At 37.0% G+C, this 23,828-nt stretch overlaps 1 protein-coding gene across 1 annotated transcript in view; it reads right to left on the bottom strand.

Moving 5' to 3' along the window:
* Positions 1-23,828, bottom strand: part of PTPRO (protein tyrosine phosphatase receptor type O) — a 230,434-nt gene that overhangs the window by 85,148 nt on the left and 121,458 nt on the right. The window contains 6 exon segments of the mRNA XM_060114152.1: positions 924-1,120; positions 4,629-4,790; positions 6,561-7,004; positions 8,631-8,783; positions 10,521-10,679; positions 21,634-21,907. Of these exon segments, the coding sequence (XP_059970135.1) occupies positions 924-1,120; positions 4,629-4,790; positions 6,561-7,004; positions 8,631-8,783; positions 10,521-10,679; positions 21,634-21,907 (1,389 nt within the window).

Here is a 23,828-nt window from a genome sequence, read left to right as displayed (position 1 = left end):
AAGACACCAAGAATCAGTACCTTTGATCCTATGAAAAAAATAAATCCAGGGCTCCATGATTCCTGTGGGTATTTAGGGCATCTGAGAGCAAAGTCTGCTCTGGGGCCCAGGCTGGTGGTTTCATTCAGGACTGATGATTGGGCGTGGTGTTCATTCCATAGCCACGCCCAGACCTACTGATTCCCATGTGTTTCCACTTGCCCTTCCCACTCCCTTGTGCTCAGCTAACGCCTATTTATCCTTCAAAACTCTTCAGTTATGATTAGTGAGGGGGTAGTTTTTCACTTTATGTACTTTAAATTTTTGAATTATTTTTTCAATGAGCATGCCTTATTTTACAGTTAAAATAACAAGAAACAATGGGAAAAAAAATAAAACAAACAAACAAAACCTCCCCCAAACCTTCTGCTTTGTTATCTCCTCCCCTGGGGGAAGTTCTGAGCAGTTTCCAAATCCTCTTGCCCCAATCCATATTTATCCATGCCCTTCTTTCTGCGAGCTCATATGGCCTCTCGATCATTTACTTTCAGCCTTGGCCTTATTTTATACTCTGCAGTAATTATCGGCTCCCTTACCATTGTTCTCACTAGATTATAAACTCAGCAAAAGCAAGACGTGTAAGAATTGTCTAGATCCCCACCATCTATCCCAGTACCTGGCACATCGTAGATGTTCAGTATATTCTCTTGAATGAGGAATTAAGTAAAAGGAAGATGGCGGTTCTAAGAGGGAAAAGGAAGGCGACTGCGATTGAAGAGCCTCGGGCATTGATTTCCTAGCTCCTCCCCCACTCTCGGTAACACTGCCGGGGATGCACCTGGGAGACCTCAGCACAGCTTCTTGCCATTGGCGGCCCCCTTGCATCCCCCGCAAGGCTGGGCTGCAGGAAACGAGTGAGCCAGTCTGCCCTTCCATTCCTTTACCTGAGTACAGTACTGCTTTTCTAGCCTCTGGCTCTCCTTTTGTTTCTGGCAGGTGAGTGACACCACGGACACGATGGTGCTGTTGTAGTTTTCTTGGGAAGAAGTCCAGGACATCAAGGCAGTGGTTGAGCTTAGAACGTGGACACTTACATGCTGGGGCTTCTCAGTGAGTTCTTCAATCCACTCTCCTGAAGGGCCTGGACATCAAAGCAGAGCACAAGGGAGGTTTCACGCTGAGCTGGTTGAGGTACAAGATTCGAGTTTTAAAAATCATGTTGTTTCCCTTTTTGCCCTTACAGAGATACTCCAAGTAAGACTGGCAGCCAGGCTGGCAGGTCTTTACATTCTCTGCTTAGCTACAGTCTCCACTGGGTGACCTCCCCGTTGACCTAAGCAACAGCCTGGCAGCAGCAACCAAACCAGTTCTACTGAGAGACAGAAGCTCCACTTCAGTTGTTACGTGCCTCTGAGATTATTCTGGTAAGTTCTTCACCAGGGAGAATTTACTTCTCTTTTAACAAACAGTATGTGTGGCAGTGTGGCATTTCATGAGTATTCATAATTCCTTTGCTGTTAGGATCTTCAGTCTCTAGAAATAATTATGTTGAGATTCAAATTAGCCTCTACTAGAGTCATGTGAAAATTTTAAATTTGGTGACAGCAGGATCAAAGAGGCAGGGTGTGACTACCTTAGAGAAGAAACAAGCAACAGACGGGCTCAATTATAGAAGCTGGCAGAAACCTGGCTGATAATTTGAGGACACGGTGGGCTCCTCATTATAAAATATCTCCCTGAAAGTGCCCGCCATTAGCTTTGTTCTCTTAAATTTCCAAAGTGGTTATTAGCACAGTGCCTGACACATCATGAGGACCCAAGCAATGTTAAGGTGATTATTATCTCCCGAAAGGCACTGTTAAAATGCAAATGTGCAACTTCTTTTATTTGCTTAGTATACATTTCTCAGTTCCCTCATAGGAAGCTGTATTCCTGAGCCCGGGAGAGGGGAAGGAGCAAGCGGCTCGTTGGGGAGGGCAGTCCCAGGCTCATGGTTAATTGGGCAAGGGAAAAAACAACAATAAAAATGATAATAATAATGATGATGGCAAAGAGTTGTAGGACCCGCTGCGTGCCAGGCTCTGTTTTAAGTTTATATGTGTTTGCACATTTTAATCCTTTAATTTTCTTAACTACCCTATGAGATAAGTACTAGGATTGATTTCACTTTCAGATGAGGAAACGGAGGCAGAGATAGCACAAGTAGAGCTGGGATTCATGCACAGGAAGTCTGGTTCCAAAATCCATGTTCTTAACCCCTGCATAAAACTTCCTGGACCACTATGAAAGAGTGAAAAGCATGGGTCTGGAGATAGGAAAGTTGGCCCCAAACTCAGTTTTGCTCATTATTAGCAATGCAAGCTTGGGCAAATGACTTAACTTCTCTGAATCTCAGTCATTGCATCTGTCAAATGGACAAATCATAGAATGTTAGGATTGAAAAGGACTTTAGATTTTCAATGCCTTGTTTTACTGATGAAGAAACTGGAGCCCAGAGATGTGAATGAACTGCCCAATGTCATGGAGCTAGTAATGTTTGGGAACCAACCTAGAACTCCTGTCTCCTGGGTTGGGGCTTTGTGATAACTTATCATGATACTCTCTGATTAGTCTACTTCACAGGACTGTCGATGGGATCAAATGAGATTATAACGTGTTAGAGAACTATCTAAATGTGAAGTGTTATTACTGTTATGATGATTACTGGGGTAGTGGGGGCATGGAGAGAGAAGGTGGGGGGAGGCAAAACGAATTCACTCACTTAATGGCTTTACATTAGGACTGACCCGATAATCAACCCAAGGTAATAGGTCACTGCAGGCTCCATGGAAATGGACTTTGCTATTAAATATTTCTAGAGTATTTCTAGAAGAATATTTCTTCTTCTGACACCAATTCGCTAAACTTTCTGTGACTCGGTATTTTTTTTCAAGTGAAAACTGGGGATAAGAGAAATATTCCCTTCATGAGGCTATTGGGAGACTAATATAAATTTCTACCTTAATTTTTATCTCTGAGTAAAACCTTCAAAATTACACAAATTCAGTATCCTTTTAAAATCAAAGGCATATACAGAGTACACCTGAATAACTCATTACCACAGAACATCATATCTGAAGCTCTAAAAAGATTTTTATTGGCAGAGAAATAGCAAAATTTCTAGTGCCCTATATTTTCCTAGATGAGCATTAATATGCATCTTTTTGAAATAATCATATGTTTGAGCAATTCTGACACATTCTCAGCAGCTCTGGTCAACTGGATACTCTAGGAGCAGGGCAGAGTGCTTGACACTGGAAAGTGGTTCAATAAATATCTGTCGAATGTACAACAGAATTAACAAATAAGCAAAGAGTTTAACCCCAGCCTAGGGTTTTGTAATTTGGTATGAGAAGCAGGATGTACACAAATAAAATACATCTAGAAAAATACCACACTCAGATAAGCTCTGTATTTTGTCTTGTGCACTATGAAACACAGTAGAAATTCAGAGGAGGGAAGAGCTAATTGCCAGAAGAGTTGTGGGAGTTTTCCTGTAACTTGCAGTGGATCTCTGCTGGCAGACAAGGAAATCTCTGGGTTAATGAAACATATTTAGCCTCATGGGAAGAACTGGATACTAAACTTTGCTCTCATTCTCAAGTGATGTCACGTCAAAGATTGCCCATAACTGAAAGACATGCAAGGCAATCACAGATATTTTTTCTGCATATTCAGTGGATATTTCAAGCCTTTTCACCAGTGGTGACAATTTTGGTTTCTTAAGTAAAATTGTTATATGGGATATTTTCAACATTTTTAAGCTGCTAAGTAAACTGATCTCTTCTCTCTGCCCTCCTCCTCTTTCCCCTGTCCATCTTTTTGAGGATCCTCTGATGAAAGGTGGTAATTTGCTTTTGAAGGAGGAGATAGAGTATGGTGATCCTCCTTCTTGGAACTCAGTTTTTATCCATTCCCTTCTGGTTCTTCTTTCTGTTGATCAGAGGCACATTTAACTCCTGATAAGCTAGGAAACTGGTTTTTGGCCTCTAAACTTCTGGTAAGCATAGTCAGATTAGCAAAAAACATTACAGACATACACTATGTGTGTAGCTTTTAGAGGCTAGTTATTGCTCTGCTATTATCCCTGATGGAATTGGTAGAAGATGCCCTAAGACTTGATATTGGAGTATTCATGATGCTCTAGCTTAGTCTTGTGCTAACTTTTGGAGACCACCTAGGTCTCACTACACCTGAATCTCTCTCTTTCTTTCAAGCTCCATAAGCTCAATACTCTAATGAGACTTTCCACACAGACCAACAATATCAATTTTCATTATGGCTTCGAACAAAAGTCCTCTTTCTCAAACTATGTGTCCACGTCCTTGGAGACTTTGTTATCACTAGTGTGGAAGGTCAGTTTAATAAATGTTCAACTATCACAATTTTAAAATATCCTCAAGTTAAATCCCTGGGTAGTTTTGCTACTATGAAACATACATATATTTTCCTGCTGTCAAAATCTCATGGATCCAGGCCTCTCATGATCTTGAAGAATTCTCAGGGTCTCTAAGGTTTGATGCATAATTGATGCCTGAGCATCATTAATCTCACCAGTTCCATTTTTTCCAGCTCCTCTGTAAGTGCAAAATAATCTCTTTGGTACTTACTGATATAAAAACTGAGTGATTTTGCTGACTGGCTGTTTCGAATTTCACAAGATCCTGAGGAACTGAAGGTTGTAACAGATAACTTATATTTCCCAGGCTCCTTCAGTTCTGCAACAAATTCGTGTGCCTCTTCGTCCATTGTCAAATATTCAGTAAAGTTTTCTAAATCATGTATAAAAAAGAGAATATATATGAATTGATATCTGGAACAGCCTTGGCTATAGAAGTCAATTAATTAAAAAAAAGTATTTTAAAAATTTTTCCTCCTTCCTTTTCTTAAGTTGAATTATACCTCTAAAATTACTATTAAAAAAGGTGACTAAGAGTTCAAGTTATTTTTTACAAGTTTTAAATAACCAAATAAAATATGGTGCACAAATCAACAAAACTAGGGATGAATATATACTGCATTCTTACATACTGTCAACCAATAAAGTTATATACACAAAATAGAAGTATAATGTTGGGAAAAAATAGCAATAATCAACGTTCTCATTTGGATATAAAGGATTAAAAAAACAGTACCAAATGTTGTATAAGTTATTTGTGGTAGCATTAAATATCCATAAGTGTCTTAAAATATATTGAATTATCTCTATTTAGAAATAATCCTCTGGATATATTTTTCTGACACTTGTAATATTTTTGCTTCATTGGTTTGCTTTCAGAAATTTTAAAAGTAAAAATGATTTTTGCATTGCTTCAAAGTCCACCTCCTGCTGCTTATTCATTTGAAGTTGTTATCATTTGGTGACTGTAACACAACACACCACAGTCAGATAAGAGCATGATTGAACCTTCATGGAAATAAGCATTACAAAAAATTATGAATTATAAGACCCTATTTTCCATAGAATATATTGAGGAATAGAAAAATAAAAGACAGATTAAGGGAACTTTTTTAATACAAGTAATTTCAGGCAAATGTTAAGAATTTTGACTCAAATAATTGGAAATGAAAAAGGATTTCAATGTTATATAATATTTGGGTATGGTTGATTGCTCTATAGTATAGAGGAATTCACAGATCTTGTATTTCATTCTATTGAATAAAATGGGGGCAAACAATATGTTATATATAAGACTACATGATTTGCATACCTTATCCTATAAATAAGGCTGTCAATTTAACCTCAGATTTTGGCAACTTGACAACTTTTGCTACCAGACTACTAGACTGGAAAGCATAAAACAACACAAACAACAAATAACTATGAAAACCTACCAAACAACAATTCACATATGATTCATGATCCAAATTTACTGAATGCTGTGGCCCTGCTTTTCATAAATTAGTTGGTTAAATATAAGGAATAACTCTCAGTTGCTAAGTGAATACAATATATAATATAGTAGCTAGAGTGGAAATACCAGTTGCTATGTATTTTCTATTCTACAACCAGCTTCTCTTTGGGAAAATGTGAGTGGTGCTGGTTCCAGGGGGCACCTGCTAAGGGGAATAAGAGTAGCTTGATAAGCAGGACACAGGTCTGATACTCTTGGGAAAGTAGCCAGGTTGTCAGCAAGATTGTTTTGCTGCATGCTTCACAAATGTGTGTACTGGAAAACAGAATATTTCTCCAGGATATTTTGTAATTTGTTATGGTTAGAACCTTAATTCAAAATCTTTCTAAATATAAAGTTTCCTCAGTTGCCTGGGGTACGTGAAATGTCAGGTAATGAAATGTATACAGTTGCCTGTACTTGCAATGTATGAACTACCCAAACCGGATTCTGACCCAAACTGTTCATTTTTGTTTTCTGGTTTCCGTCTGCATTGGATACTCCATTAAATTCTTCCTTTTCTTTACCATCTTTCTTTAGATATTAACTGTCTACCATCAGTCTTTCTTTCTAAATGTAATTTTTAAAAGTTTCAATTTCCTTTCCTTTGCACCATTACTTATTTCCTCTGATTTCCTATTACTTTACCTTCTCTTTCCATGTGAATATGGAACCCATCAAATGCAGTGGGTGGTCTTGGTGGCAACCAACTCAGTATCATTTGGACAGGGAAAAAAGAGAAAGAGCTGGTCGTTGCTTTCTCAGTCTCACTGAGTGTATTGTTATTTTCATATTCCATGGGAAGAACACTGCCAAATTCATCTTCACTTTCAGGAGTCGCAGATGCACTGTCCCACCAATATGGCTGGGATGTCGTTTCATAGTCACTGCTGTTAAAATCAGGCCAACCAGAGGAAATGTTGCCAGAGGGAATTTCAGGAGTGTCATCAGTAAAATGGAAGAGTTTGTCTTTTCCCATTGTATCTTGTGATCTCATGAACGATTCCTCTGGGAAACTGCCACTCTGTTCTTCCCAGTTGTTTTTGTTCAAGTTTACTATACGAACTGAGATATTTTGAGGAGGATAAGGGACTGTAAGAGAGAGAATTATCATTTTCAAGTATTTTTAACTATTATAATGAATACTTAATCTATTAATGAGTCAAACATACAAGCAGATTTAGAAAGTAGAGTTTAGTTTTACTTTTACTGTATAGATAATTTACATCAAGAACAAGTGTGGTTTCAAGTACACATACATCTAAGATTTTGTACACAATGTGCACACATTAGCTTATCACCAGTCACACTTCAAATATTGATACATTAATTCATGATACTATGTTTGTCCAAGTGGTGATTTAACCACTTTCAAAGTAGAGTTACATACATATTTTTCAGCTTATCACAATCTCCTTTTTTAAAAACTGAGTCTCTGTCACTAGATCTTTCTTCCAACAAAAGCAACTATAGTGTTTTTATAGCTATCAAGATAAAAATACTCCCTATGACATAGTTGCACTTAGAAGAGTTAAATGACTGAATTGCCTTCAGAAACAATAACATGCATGTTGGAAATATGGCTTCACTCCTCATCTCTCTAAAATAAAAACTATGTACACAAAATGAGTTTATGAACTATGGAATCATACTTTTGTAGTGGTAGAAAATTATGAAGGCACACTGCATGGTCTCCACCTGCAAAAGGTTGTATGCATCCTGCAAATAGCAGCTCGACTCTCACCTCTTCTAATAAAAATTAATCTCTCCCTCCTTTGTGCTGTTATATAAGTTTGTACCTCTTTAATAATATTTATTATTGCATTCTGCCTTGTATGAGTGCCAGTAGTACCTCTACCATTTTTGAGAACAGGGAACCATCTCACCAGACTTTGTCTTCATCTCTCCCAGTACTTTAAACAACTCCCAGGTAAAAGATGCTCAATTAGTTTCTTTACTTAAATAATGAAAACTACAAGTAGAATCTTAGATGTTGATGTGAGGTGAATAAAATTTAGCTGAAATATTTTCTTTGCTTTGGCCTAATTAATGAGAATTCGGATTTGTCAACACATCTTAGAATTTCAGAATGGCAGGGTCTCAGAGGTGATCTATTATAACACATTCCCAATGTTTGTATGAATTGTGTCTCCTGCATTCCTACTGAATACTTAAGGACATTAGGCATGAAAAAATATCAGTCATATTGGTATTGGCAATGGGCATTTAGTATGTGTATATTTATATTACCCATCCATTCTTCCGTCTACCTACCATCTGTCTATCTATCCATCCATCCATCCTATGATTGTGCTTCATTTTAGTGATGCTACTAAAATTAATAATCTGATAATCTGTAGTAGAACCTCTCACATCTGTTCTTCTGTCATATGAATATTTTGTCAGGTTATAGAATAAATGTTGTGCACTTGATCCAGTTAAATTACTTAATTATAACTTTTGGTAGTGTCACACAATTTTTTTAATTCAAAGATTATAAATCTATGATTTCATTGACATATTTAAAATTTTTCAAATTGAATATTTTGCTCAATTCCTTTTACATTGATAGAAAATTTGTTTTAGATTACTAAAATACATATTTATTTTCTTTCTTAGCTCTGGAACAGAATTTTCCTTAGAATGATAGAAAGTATATATATAACAACATATAATTTAATTATTTTTTCACTAAATTTGATTCTTTGGAAGACTTACCAGTTCTGTGCTGTTTGGGTTCATGACTGACACCGCTGTACTCCACAAGAGTGCTTTTATTAAAAGTTGCCTCAGATACCAGCTGAAAGGTGATATTACTATAACATATTCCTGGCAGCCAGTGATTAAATACTGTTTTTCCCTTAAAGAAATCTGAGGAAAAAAAAACAATTATATTAAAATTTCAGTTTCCTAAATGCCACACACTTCTAGAAAGTTCTGAACAATTATGACTAACTATCGATAAAATAATATTTCCTGCAACTTCTGGCATGGTCAGTAATAAAAAATTGATATAAGGCTAGAGATGAAAATTTGGATTTTTTTTGACACAAACTGAAAGGCTTTTTTCTGCAAGAATTGGATACAATTGGAATTAAAATTTTATTATAAGAACAGTTGGTGTATTAAGTGGAGAAGATAACATATAGAAATTGTAGAGATTAAGTTACTGCTAGCCATTTACTTTAAGATAAAAACCCAAGGTATTTTGCCAATTTACGACTTAGGAAAAAATAATTTTACAAGAAATGTTTTCACTAGTCTCACTTGTAGAATATAGCCTATTTAAAAAATAAAACAGTTTGTCTGTTATTTGGCGGATAGGACCTGCTTGAAAATAAAAAATTTGAATTTTATTTGGAAAACATTTTATTTGGAAAATAATAATAAAATTAAAAATCCAATCCAAGTTAGAAATGAGAGAAACAAAAAGTACCACTTATTGAATGAAAAACCAAAATTAATTTTAAATTAATTAAATTTAAAAAGAGAGCATATTAATGAACTTATTTTTAAACTCATGGCATTTAGCTCAACAAAAGTTTCAGTGACTACTTTTTAATTATTTCTGAACTTATATTTGCATGTGATAAAAAAGCAAATAAGGTCCCAATTATTAATTTGCAGATAATCTGTTTTCATTCAAAATAAAGAATGCAGTAATTTATGGAGTCTCTTTATGTTTATTTGATATTTTTTTAAGTTTAAAAACCCTGTAAATTCACTGCATATATTTTAAACAATGTCTCATTAAAAAAAATCCATGGGAGATTCAGGAGTTTGTAAAAGCAGCAAGTCAAAGTGAGATATTTCTGGATATCATGCCCCATGTGGTTGAGTACCTGTCCTCTACTTAGTTTCCAGTTACAACTAGTCAAATTTGAGACCATCATCTACACTCTCTGCAGATGAATATTATGGTGCTGGGTCCTGAGAATATTTACGTTTCCCCAGTTCAGTCCCCAAAGGCCATCCCTCCTTCTTGCCCTATCCCTCTCCCTCTTGACCTGCCTCTGCCCCTGAAAAGTTGAGTTCTTTCAAAATTATTAATTCCCCTAGGCTCTCCTCTCTCTCAAGATCCCATCAAGCCAGTAAAAATCGTGAAACCAATTTTTGTATATTAATGCAATCATTTAGCTAGTCATATAGATAAATATAAACAAAAGAACTAAAAAGCATTGTCTTTTGCGTTTGAGAAAAATCTTGGACCATCTCCAAGTGAAACATTGTGAAAGGCACCTCTCTAGCTTCCCAGTTCTAGAAGTGCCCTAAAACACTCAGAAAGAAATGGTTAAGTGAGGTGCTTCTAAATTTAAGTCTGAATTTGTTTCCTGCACCAGACATGCAGGAATAATATTTGGCAGGAATAACATGTGAGTCACAATAATTTGAGTTTTTCTTATGCTTACGCATGACACATGACTCTAAAGGACGAGACATTCTAAGACTCCTCATAACAATATTTTCACGCATCAGTAGCTATTTTTATTAGTTCATTTATGACCAAATAGTGAATTATAAGACCTCTTCAGAGCAAGAGCAAGACCATTTGGCAAGAATCATGTAAAAGTAATAGTCATCATTTTTCATCTTCCTTTTGCCTCTTACCTTTATATAGCATTGTCCGGAAGTCTTTACCTTCCCAGTAGCTTATGTTTACTCTTGTGAAAACGTTATATTTTTCTGGATAATGAATTTCAAACAGGACTCCTGTTTCAGGAGAAGGTTTATAGTCATATATTGAAACACTGGTTACGGGAAGAGGTTCTGCAGAAGGAAAGTTAATGGAGAAAGGGGAATTAAGAAAAGAGCAAAAGGCCACTATCAATAGTTGGAAGGGCCAAGGATTACACCTATTAGAATTTTACACATATTTTTATTATCTGTAAGACACTAAACTCTTCAGTCTCCTGAGTTGAGTGTTCTCCTTAGCAGTAATTAATGATGCATATTTTAACTAGTGATTTCTGCCTTTCAAAGAACTTTCATATTCATTTTTCCATTTGCCTTTTGCAATAACCCTGAGATCTAGGAAGAGCAAATATTAATATCATCATTCAACATATAAAAATAATGATAACTCAGACTTTAAATTACTTGCCAAAGGTAATTTAACAAGGACATGGCAGAGTCTGTATCTCCAGATTCCTAGTTCATTTTTCTTTTCCCCAAGCCAAGAAAATTTGACATTAATAATAGACCAGTAGCAGAAAATACATTTTGGCTCTAACCAAAGATAAATGTTTCAATAATCAGTTATTTCTTTGTGTGAACTTAGCACTTTTTTTCTGTTAAGTATAACATTGCAAACCATCCTATGTTGTGAGGATTATAGTTTATGATGTTTATCAAACTATTCTTTCTACAGAAATTTTAAAATGTTTATTTCTATTTTGCACGAGTTGTTAATTCATTACAAAACTTTGTAAATACTCTTGGGCCTCTCACTGTTGTGCCCTCTCCCCTTGTGGAGCACAGGCTCCGGATGCGCAGGCTCAGTGACCATGGCTCACGGGCCCAGCCGCTCCTCAGCATGTGGGATCTCCCTGGACCGGGGCACGAACCCGTGTCCTCTGCATTGGCAGGCGGACTCTCAACCACTGTGCCACCAGGGAAGCCCCTCATTTTTTTAATAACTGTGATTGATGTATGTCTGCATCTCCTCCACATCCCACACTTCAGCCAAAGTCTTGTAAAGTGCCAGAGGCCCCTCACCCTTCAGTAGGAACTACTGGATAAAGTTTTACTTGCATTCATTTCGTTCAAGAAAATATTTTAAATAATTTGGCTTGGAGTCAACTTTTGTATTATAGAAAAATTGATTTTAATTCAAAATTTTAGAATTGAGAGTATTCTTGGACATCTATAGCTTAAATGAAATATCCTTAGTTTAAATTTTATACTTTGAAAATTTCAGTTTCAATAACATAAGAAACCAAAATTGACTTAGTTCATTCAACAAATAATTACCTACTTTGTCTCAATCTGTAGCTAAATATCTTTCATTTTGTTCTTCAGTATCTCAACCTATTTTTGCTTTTGACTGATGAGATCCAGGGAAGACTGAAAATACATGTTAAAATTCTTAATTTTTTCCTGGAATTTTCTCATAAACCAAGCCAACATCTATAAAAATGTTGGAAGGCCTTCAGATTGCAACATATGTTGGGATCATGTCCCTGTAGACTATGTGCAATGTTCTCTGGTTAGAATGTTTATATTTTATCTTTGTCTCATCCTTGGTTTTTGTACTTAAAGGGAGAACAGAGTAAACTCACTTAAGTGTCATGTAAAGAAATCAGCAAACCAAGCCCTGAAGACGCTGAGTATTTCTCTTTGATTAATCCCAGAGAAGTCTTGAACCATTTGAAGATCTTTCTTCCAACTCAGTCTAATTACTAACCCAGGGAGTCTACACAATCCACTTATTGACTCTGGATATGAGAAACAAAATGAAAGCTAACAGCAAACAGCAGTCACAGAGCCATAATTCTTCCACTGCTGCAGCCCAGTTTCACATCCTCACCAGGGGTCTGTCTACTGGAAAGAGAAGTTAGAGGTCCACTCAATCTTTCATGCTCCGAGTTAGGAAGTCTGCACATCAAAGCCATAGTCAAACTTTGAAATTCAAGAGATACAGGAGGATTAGAGCATAGATATTTTATTTTGTGATTTTTCTGTTAGCTGTGCCAACTACTTAAATTTTAAACTAAGAGAATTTTTTAAATGCCTACTTACATGTTTGCTTCCTGTATTTCCCTCAACTTCAACATATATAACCCAGGTCAGCTGTAAATTCTAAAGTCCATACCCAGGCATTTTTGAGGTATATTCAATACAAGAATTACTGTTTTCTAGAACTCAAATGCATCCTCTAGAAATATTTTACCATCTCTCCAGTTACTTCCCTCATTGTTTTTCTTTCTGAAAAATTAAGGGATGTGGCATAAACCAGAGCTGTAATTACTCATGTGTTTTTCAGTGATGACAAGGTAAAATCTTGATCTAATTCATTACTCCTTTCTCTGCCAACTACCCTGTTATACTTCCCTTTCTTGTTTTAGGAACCAGGTGAGACTGGACAGAGAAATGTAGTTGTTTAAAAATAGAAATCATTTATTATCTTCATTTATTACTTTTTTGTCTTTAGTTTCTCCTTTTTAATTAAAAAAATTAATCATTACAAAATATAGTTGAAACTCCCTCATATAACTTACCCTGATCCCATTTGCCTCCCATAATTTGGCCAGAGGTAAATTATTACTCTGAATATGGTATTTCTCTTTCCATGCATGTTTTTCACTTTTATATTTGTAAGTGTCCAATATTCATATGGACTATTACTTCACATACTTTAAAATGTTATGTTGATGGTATCATATTGTACGTATGATTCTGCAGCTTACTTTTTGTCACCTAACATCGTTTTTGAGATTTGTCCATCTTGATGTACCTCTAGAAAATTTAGTATCCATTTTACAACTATACAAACAATATAATTTATCTGTTTTTTTTTGTTGTTGTTATATACGTTGTTTTCAATCACTCACTTTTGCAAATAATGTTGCAATAAATGTTTTGGGACATGTTTCTTTAGCTTGGAAATCCTGGATAGTAGAGTATGCACATCTTCAACTGTCTGTGATATTGTGAAAATGTTTTCTAACTTGATGTCAATTATCTATCAGTTGTGTGTGATAGTTCTTATTTCTCCATATTCTTTTTCCAACACTTGCTTGTATCAGTCTTTTTATTTATTTTTAATTAATTTATTTTATTTAATTTATTTTTTTGGCTGTGTTGGGTCTTCATTGCTGCACATGGGCTTTCTCTAGGTGCGGTGAGTGGGGGCTACTCTTCACTGTGGTGCATGGGCTTCTCATTGTGATGACTTCTTTTGTTGCCGAGTGCAGGCTCTAGGCCTGTGGGCTCAGTAGTTGTGGCTCACGGGCTCTAGAGTGCAGGCTCAGTAGTTGTGGCGCACGGGCTTAGTTGCTCCACAGCATGTGGAATCTTCCCAGACCAAGGCTCGAACTTGTGTCCCCTGCAATGGCAGGTGGATTCTTAACCACTGTGCCACCAGGGAAGTCCAGTCTTTTTAATTGTTGTCACTGAAGCCTGTGAAATTTTGTCTCTTAATTTCCTGTTCAAGAAAAGATTGAATATCTTTTCATATGTTTATCTGTCATTCGGCTTCCTTTTTCTTCAAATCATTTGTTTGATACCCTTGCCTGTTTCATGGATTCTTTTTTTTTTTTTTTTTTTTTTAATAAATTTATTTTATTTATTTTTGGCTTCATTGGGTCTTCGTTGCATTGCACAGGCTTCTCATTGTAGTGCCTTCTCTTGTTGTCGAGCACGGGCTCTAGGCACGCGGGCTTAAGTAGTTGTGGCTCATGGGCTCTAGAGCGCAGGCTCAGTAGCTGTGGCACCCAGGCTTAGTTGCTCCGCGGCATGTGGGATCTTCCCAGACCAGGGCTCGAACCCATGTCCACTACATTGGCAGGCGGATTCCTAACCACTGTGCCACCAGGGAAGCCCCTCATGGATTCTTTTTCCATATTTTCCTGCTAATTTCTAATGCAACCTTTGTCATATACCACTTCTCCATTGTCATTTTTTATTGTGTACTGTGCCTTTCATCTGGATACATTTTTCTTCTTGCTGAAACATATAATTTAATAGTTATTTAAGTTAGAGTATGGGTGTTAAATTCTCCTAGGCTCTGTACACAAAAAAAATTTTCTTTATTCTTGATGTAGTTTAGCTGGATATAGAATTCTGGGTAGTCTGATTTCCCCTCAGCACTTTGAGGATATTGCTCCATTGTCTTCTTGCACCAATTATTGCAGAAAAGAAAGTTTCTGTCAGTCTAATAGTTATTCCTTTGTGGATACTATGCTTTTTGTCCATTAGTATCTTCTAAACTTCTAGTTTATTTTTATTTATGCTTGATTTTCTGCAGTTTCACCATCACATATCTAGGTATGGTCTTAGTTTTGAATTATGGTCTAGGTACTTGGAATGCTTTGTCAATCTGTGGGTTCATGTCATTCTTCAAGTCTTGGAAATTCCCATAATAATTTCTTCAAATATTATGCCAATCATCCCTTCCATATTTTTCTTAATCTCTTAATCTCCTTAGTTAGAATCTCTCCACCTCCATACCTGTGGGAGTATTGTCTCACTGTGCTAAATCATGGGACAATGACACAGTATCATCTTTCAATTTACTGACTTTATTTAATTTTTATTAGTACAGAATTTATCCCATCTATTGAAGATTTTCAATTAATTAACATTAAATTTGATTAATTAAATTAATTTTACCTAGTTTAACCAATTAAAATATTAAATTAAATGATTGTATTTTTTATTTTAAAATTTATATTTATTCTGTATGTTTCTGTTTTATTTTTGCCAATTTTTGTTTCATTATTCCTTAATTCTTTTTTAATATGTGTAATTCTTTCATTTATCACTTTGTATATCATAGCATACTGTAAATTTTTGTTACATTGCTACATAAAATATAGTACAACATGTTATAATAATTTTGATGCCTATCTTTTTTAGCATAGATTTCTTTGTGTGTTCTAAAATATAAGCCCTAGGCCAAATTTTGATTTCTCATTGCCCCATTTCTTGTTTTTTCCTCACTGCTTTGAAGCAGTTTAGCATCCTTTCAGTTCACCAGAATCTGCAGTCTAGAACCAGGGCATATAACATTATTTTGGGGCTCTTCATATTGTGGATGGTATAGTGGTTTTCACAAATTCATTCCCTGAGTCAGAGGGTAACTAAGCTTGGCCCTTGATAGTAAGAATGTGTGGCCCTTGCCTGTATCCTTAGGCCTCCATATGTGCTTTTTTTTCACAAGCAGGAAGAATCTTTACTCCAAGCAAAGAGTCTGGCTCTGGGCCATATCTAATGTAGAGCAACTCAAGACTTCCTCCTCTACAGGGGCCCAGATTCAGTACTGTCTCCTTTCAGACCCAGAGCACAGGGGCCCCATGACTTCAGCCTACTTCCCTACTTTGAGTTTCTGATTAATGGAGACATCTATCTTATTTTTGAGCCTGGAAATATACTTCTGTTTTTCTTTTCACTTTTTGGTGGGAGCACAGAGTGTATGACAAAGCAGGACTTTACTGCATTATTTTTACTAAAAATCCTACCATGAAGTTCCCATTTTTTCTTTTAATAAAAAACTTTAAAATGACATTTAATATCATTATTATTTCCTCATTAGGTGTTCCATATAATAAAAACTGATGTTCAAATTGAAGAATATTTTCTGTTCCTTCATTACCTTTGAACCATTCATACAGATCATAAGTAGGAAGATTTTTAAAGTTCTGGATGTGGCTATCTTAGAAGATGAAAAAACATAAGCAAATGTGGAGCAAATACTGTTTCAAGAAAGCAGAGGTAGCCTTGTACTTATTAGTATCTGCTAAGTGCTAAGAGGTGCTTCTTTCTGCGATTGCTCTGTTTTGAGGAACTAAAACTAAAAAAGCTGTTGAGTCAGTGATCAGTATCCTTTGCTTTCAATGTGACCAACCTAAGAACATGTGTCTTCTGACATAGCCCTCTTGAGGGAGATGAACATGGGATTAGTCCCTCACTTCTGATGGCAGGAGTAGGGAAAAGGGACCAGTCCAGGTCCCAGGCCAGAGCTCTTGTAATATGTATTGATGATAATTTGAGACCTGAACTGATGGTTCAGCTATATCCAAGCAGGCCACTGAGGTGAGCTGGCTGCAGCAGCCACCCATGGTCCAGGAGGATGGTTACCATTACACCCACTAACTTAGTTTGAGTCTCCATCATTTCTTTAGTAGGAGAGCAAAATTTGCCACCCCAAAATGTATCTCTTTGACATGAGGAGTAACTTAGGCTGAGTATTTTTAAGAAAAAGAAGACTCAGCACATGTGTTTCCTCGGACAGTTCCTTTCCTAGTGTTAGACAAGAGCCCACTCTCAGGCCCTGGAAGGGGTCCCCCTTCCTGCAGCATCCCAACATCCAACAGCGAGAAGAAAAAGCCAAATAATCCATGAGACACAATTTATCTTGTGCCAATCAGAGAAATAAGATTGTAAGGCAACCAAATGAACTAAATTCTAAAGACAAGCCCCTCTGAGGAGAAAAGGGACACATTAACTGTTTTACCTTTAGGAGGGCATGGCAGAAAGAAGGGACACCATTAAAGCAGGAAAGAAGAAAGCAACTAAAATTTTCCTGGTCCAGAAAGGTGGAGTGTGTTCTAAATAACAGTTTAGACTGCTCTGTCCAAGAAGGTAGTTACCGGCCACCTGTGGCTATTTAAATTAAACTTAGAATGAATCAAAATTAAATAAAATTAAAACTGAGAGACTACTGTACTGGACAATGCAGATATAGAACATTTCCATCATCCAAAATTTCTGTCCAAAAGTATAGGACAGAGCTGGTTTAAAATGAGTGGGGCTCCCAGGCACAAGTGGAGCCCACTTCTCTCTAGCCCTTTACATGGGCCTCCATCAGGTGCTCAGGAGAAATACTGATGGCAAGAGAGCCACCCTCCTACCCTCCAGGGCACAGGGGTGCAAGTGATAATTAACACCATTAAGAGATCAAGGAGAAAACTTAATTCCCTGGACTTTTTTTTTTTTTTTAAAGATGTTGGGGGTAGGAGTTAATTAATTAATTAATTAATTTTTGCTGTGTTGGGTCTTCGTTTCTGTGCAAGGGCTTTCTCTAGTTGTGGCAAGCGGGGGCCACTCTTCACCATGGTGCGCGGGCCTCTCACTATCGCGGCCTCTCTTGTTGCGGAGGACAGGCTCCAGATGCAGAGGCTCAGTAGTTGTGGCTCACGGGTCTAGTTGCTCCGCGGTATGTGGGATCCTTCCAGACCAGGGCTCGAACCTGTGTCCCCTGCATTAGCAGGCAGATTCTCAACCACTGTGCCACCAGGGAAGCCCCCCCCTGGACTTTTTAAAAATACAAAGCAGAATGCTTTATGCCTTGGGGAGAAGTAGAAGTTCTTTCCCTCTCAGTCCCCTGGCAAAGATCTTCCTCCTTCTGGGGTACAGGTAGAAGTAAAAGATGTATATTCCTGAGTCAAGGGCAGAAACAGCCTTGGACTCGTGATCTTCACGCACTGATAGAAGGTAGAGTTCTGCTACTATGGGGAAGAGGCAGGAGACTCTCCAACCCAAGACCATCTACAGGTTTAAGGTAGACTTTGTCTGTGAGTGTATAGCAAGGGATAGGAATGCTGAGAATGCCCCACTTAGCATCACAACATCTGCCTAAGTCTGAGGCTGGACCAGGAGAACCAAGATCCTCCCCCATCCCCCCAAAAGTTAGCACTAGTAAAAAGTCCATTGGTAAGGGAGAGGCAAAATCATGGATCCCTTCTGTGGTGCGTGTGTTCAGGACTTGCTGAACATTGAGGGTAGAATTGGAACATTGAGAAACACCTTCTGTCACTGCTGGCAACCTACCATTGACCAGAAAATTTGAAGTCTGTGATGAACTGTAGGTTAATAGTACTTTAAACTGAGCTCAACTATTGACTAGAGTGACTCAATTCCTCACTCAAACAGCCTAGCAATATGGAAGATTTAAGTTAAATTCAACAATATACTTAACTGCATTAAATATAAATGATCTAAGCTTGTACTGTTTAAATTGGTAGCCCCTAGCCACATATGGCTATTGAGCACTTAAAATAAGGCTAGTGCCACTGAGAAACTGAATTTTAAATTTTATTTATTTTAATTATATTTAAGAGTAAAAAATGTGTAACTTTTAATATCCTGATTATATACTTCAGAAATAAAATATTGCCTGCCTTATCAGTAAACAAAGGATGTCACAGTCATCAGCGATTGCAGCCACTGCCAAAGGTGAGCTGGTGAGCCCTGAGGAACTCAGGAAGGAAACAAAGAATGCCTGTCATCCAGCAGCCTTCAGATTGCAGCCACTCCCGATGGTGAGCCCTGAGGAAACTCAGGATGTGAAAACAGAGGATACAGGCCCCAGATAGCTGAAGTGCATATCAAAGGAATGATTTCAGTGAGCCCAGACTCTTGTATCTTCCCATACATAGAAAAGTGTTAAATTCCTTAACTAGTTTTCTTTTATTAACAATAATCTTTTGATCCTACTACCTGCCTTTTGTTGCAAAACTCCTACATATCCTAGCTCCCCCCTCACCTCCTTGGAGCAGTTTTCCCAGGGTTACTTGAGACGCTGCCTCCCAGGCTTGAAGTCCTCAGTAAGTCTACCGAAGAAAACATAACACTCAACTTTTAGGTTGTGCATATTTTTTAAGTCGACATACTGAAACAATAATATTTTGAATGTAATGGGTTAAGTAAACTATGTTATTAAAATTAATTTCACCTTTTCAAAAAGTTTCTTAATGTGTCTAGCAGAAAATTTAATATTACATATGTGGTTAACATTCTATATTTATTGGCTAGTGCAAGTCTAAACACTCCAATTAAAAGGCAGAGATTTTTAGATTGGGGAAAAACGCAAGATCCTATGGGGAAAAACTCTATGCTGTTTACAAGAAACCCATTTATATATAAAGATATAAGTAGGTTAAAATTAAAAGGATGAAACAGGTATACCATGAAAATACTTAAAAAAAGAAAACTAAAATGTCTATATTAATATCAACCAAAATAGACCTCAACACAAGGCATATTATTTGGTATAAAGGGTGACATTGTATATAGATAAAAAGGTCAGCTCATCAGAAAGACATGGCAATCCTAAAAGTATTGTATTCGCACCTAACAACGTAACAACAGAACTTCCAACTAAAGCATAAGCTAAAAGAAGTGAAAGGAGAAATAGACAAATCCATTCCCTCTGTCAGTCATTGTTAGAACAAACTGACAGCAAATCATTAGGGTATAGAAGACTTGAACAACCAACCTGACCTAATTGACATTTATTGAAACTTCACCCACCAAGTGCTCACAGAAAGCACAAGAGAGGCCATATTTGGGGCCATAAGACAAAACTCAACAACTTTCTGGGCATTGAAATTGCACAGAGCATGTTCTCTGATCACAACGACAGTTACCTAGAAATCAATAAGGAGATCTCTGCAAAATCAACACAGTTTTGGACATTCAACAACAGAATTCCTAGCCCACATATCAAAGAAGAAATCACAAAAGAAAATTGAAAGCCTGTTGAGTAGAACTTACTGCACATGCTGAAATATCAACAAGATATTCCAGAAATCTTTCACCATCTACTTACTTAACACATTTCTTTGTGAACCATTAACTAAAGGGCCGACCCCTCCAGCTTTGATCCAGAGTGGCTTAGTGCCTGCTAATAAGTGTTGGGTCAGCAGCAGTCACTAGTTTTATTTTGCTCTGTGTCTTAGCCTTTTTTTCCTGGTTCCTTTTCTTGTTACTTGCTTAGCTATATTGAATTAATATTTACTGATCACCATTTAAGCATAAGGGTCATGCTAGGTCATGCTTATGAAATTATGAAGATGAGTAAGGCAGAGCTTCTGATTCCAAGTGTTATATTATAGGCATTATATACCTAAATCTGCTGCCTGGTTCTATTAGCTCCTAACTTGCCATTTCTGGAGCTTGTTTAAGACAGCATTTTACCAGGCAAGTCCTTCCTTTAATTCAGCTCGGTCCTATATTTGTTCATTATATGTATAAACCTTGAAGGTCTTGGGTCTGTGCCATTCCTAGTTTTTAGAACTCAGTACGGATCCTGGAACTCTGCCAAGGGAAACTTTAATTAATTTTTGACAGACATGTTAAAAATATGTCCTCTAGCTTGATTCTGAGTTCTTGCTTCTTGGTGTTTCTCTTTACTTTTATCCCAACAGAAAATAGCACTATGTCCTTTTCCTTAATGGTGGCCAGAAAGATCACGTATAGATGGCAATTAAAAGATTGCAACCACTGGAACAAAGAGAAAAAAGAACTTTGCTGAGACATTGCATTGCTCTAGTGATAAACTCTACCATCTTATAGATAACAGTTTTTCTTCCATACATCAACATATACAGTAGAGCCGAATTTTACTTTGAGATTATGTATTAAAGGCAGAGAGAAAAGTGAAAATCATATGTAGTTAAAACCACTCCTAAAAAATTTCTAATATCAGCATGACTTCTTAAGACATGTGCTACTAAAGGTTAAAATGTTAATGACTTTTTTTTTCTTGGCATTTTTCTTGGGCAGGGGAAGCCTAGGCTATTTTGAGGGTGAGGTGAGGAATAGCAACCGATACATAATGATATCTTTTACTCTCTCTCAACTAAAAATATGTAATTTTGATTTTGAGCCAGCTAAATATTAGCATAAATTCATTGCCTCAAAAAGCAATTTGCTTAATATGAGAATATGTGTTCTAGAAAAAAAACTTAGTTATAATCATACTATTAAATTATATAGCAGCAAATTACATCGTCCAATCATGAATCTAAAATTGTCATTCAATCTCAAAATAGGTTGACTTCTTTTGGTTTAAACACATTTTGATTAACAAAAGGTTACAGTAAAACGTGATCCAGCTTCAGCAAGAGACTGTATTCTTAAGGTAAAGCAGAACTTTGAATCTTGTCACTTGATTTCAAGGCAATTGATCTTGCCATTCTGGGCTCTGTTTTCATGAGAACCCCCAGGGGAATACACCCAACAAAGAGACACAGAGAACAATATTGCACATGATGCTTACTTGTTAACACAGTGATTGATCTGGATGGCTTGGTAACCACATTTCCATTTACCACTACCAGAGTGATTATATAATACAGGCCGTGATAACTGGCCTTAAAGATAATGGGAGGAGGCAAAGTACTGTTGAATTCCTCAAATTCGAAGAAGTAATTTTTTGATTCACCAGTTATCTTCACCACATACACAGATGATGGACTCGTGACATCTGAAGCTTCTAAAGAGACAGCGATGCTATTATCATCTTGGACAGTTACATGGAATGTTGCAGCATTCTGTTTAAGAAAAGAGAGAAAAAGGAAATGGAGGTCAAATTTCAGATTATTTTGCAATAAAATTATACTGACATAATTTCCCCAAAACTAGCGTTGTGATAAGCATTGCTTTGTGAAATAGAGTTACATAGGTATTTTAGTGTACGAGGAAAAGCAGAAAGAGGGAGATTAACCCTATTGTGGCAATTGATCTTCTCAGGCTTTTTTACTTTTAGCATTCTTCTTGATTGAAAAGCTGCTTCTGGTTCATGGATTGTGCCATGTAATAAACACAAAATACACATCATGGAAATGCGTAATTATAAATGATTGAAAATCATCTTGGCACTCGACTTCCAGAGAAGTCCTATGGAAGGACTTTGTTTCACCTATGTTGAAGAAGCTGTATGGGTTGAAGAAGCACTATTTTACTTTGGAGGGAGTAGTCCTGCCATAGTCCTAGGAAAATTCTAGAAGAATGTTTCAAGGGAGTGATTTCCTCTCTGATGTCTCACCTGTCAGTCCTGGAAACTAAAATAGTCAGGGCTGAGAAACCTGTGATAATCCTCATTAAAGGTTAGCCAGTCCTTAATAAGAGAAACTAAGATGCTCATTGAGGAAAGGACCAGACTCAGGAGCCGTGGGTGTTGATGGAAAAATCAGCAGTTAGTGGACTGAAAACTTTGCTCCAAGTCTCCAGATAAATGCTCATGAACAGAATTTGAAGAATCACTTGTGTAGTTGGTTTAAATATTCCTTCCTGAGTTTTTCCCACACTCCACAGGCAGAATCCGTCCTCTTCTGTTCTCTGGTCTTGACAGGACTCATAGACTTTCTGACATTTGCCGTTCTGTTTTTAATTGACCTCCTGGGTATGTAGTGTCCAGGACAAGTTATTTCATTGTTCTGAGCCTCAGGGTTCTTTTCTACAAAAGTGGGACAGAAAAATTGCTGAAACTTGTCAAGGACTTACAAGGATCCAGGTACCAAGCTAGGCAGGCTATAAACACGATCACCTCATTTAATATTCAGAGTTATCTCACGAGGTAGATATTATTATGTCAATCTCAGTTTGTCACTGTGCAAACTGAGAGCCAGAAAGATTAAGTCACTTGCTCCAGGTCACACATGTAGTTTGGACTTTTAACCACCGTACACAAGTACCAAGATGGAGCTCCACTGTTGTTCTACATGTCTTTGCCTTCTCCTCTTGACTTATTTTCCTAACATCGAGTCTGACAGACAGGATATAGCTGATAAATGTTTGTTAAATGAATGAAAGGATTGCTGATTGCATTAATTATATGTGAGCATTCTCCTCTTAGGATAAATCTACTTATTGATTTTGGTACCTCACATATTGTCAGCAACCAAATCAAGTGTGCAATACAGCAATCCTTTAAATGATACTGTATAGACCTAAAAACATACTGACTTTTTTTCTTCTTATTTCATTTTTTAAGAAGTCTGGTTTTTAAAGGTCCTAGTACTTATAAAGGCTATCTAGCCATTAAGAGAAGTTTAATTCTATGTTAGCATTTAGTAGACTTAATTGTGTTCACGCTATTCCTATTACACTAGACTGTAAGTCCTCTAGGGCTGAGACTGCATCTTATTTCTAGCTGTGTCCCCAGTTCTAGGACCAATGCCTGGCATATGTCAGGTGGTTTGTGATCTGGGCAGGTCTGGGAAGATTTCTGTAACCTGGGATTGTCGGTACAGATTGACTCTTCAAATGTCCTTTATCCACATTTGTCTCTCATCCTCAGACACATGGGCAGATTTCTAAAACAGAGTCCTGTACTTTTGGGACCAAACATAAAATGTAACCCATTCTCCATTGCCAGAGATCAGGTGGAATGTGAGGCTAAACCAAGCATTGAGTATCCAATAGCCCTGAAATCTGGTTTTTATTCATTATTGATTATAGAAGTTGATTCAC

This window comes from Mesoplodon densirostris, chromosome 11, assembly GCF_025265405.1.
Source record: "Mesoplodon densirostris isolate mMesDen1 chromosome 11, mMesDen1 primary haplotype, whole genome shotgun sequence".
Classification (NCBI taxonomy): Eukaryota; Metazoa; Chordata; class Mammalia; order Artiodactyla; family Ziphiidae; genus Mesoplodon; species Mesoplodon densirostris.
Note: the sequence above shows the minus strand (reverse complement) of the source record. Positions and strands in the feature narration are given on the sequence as shown.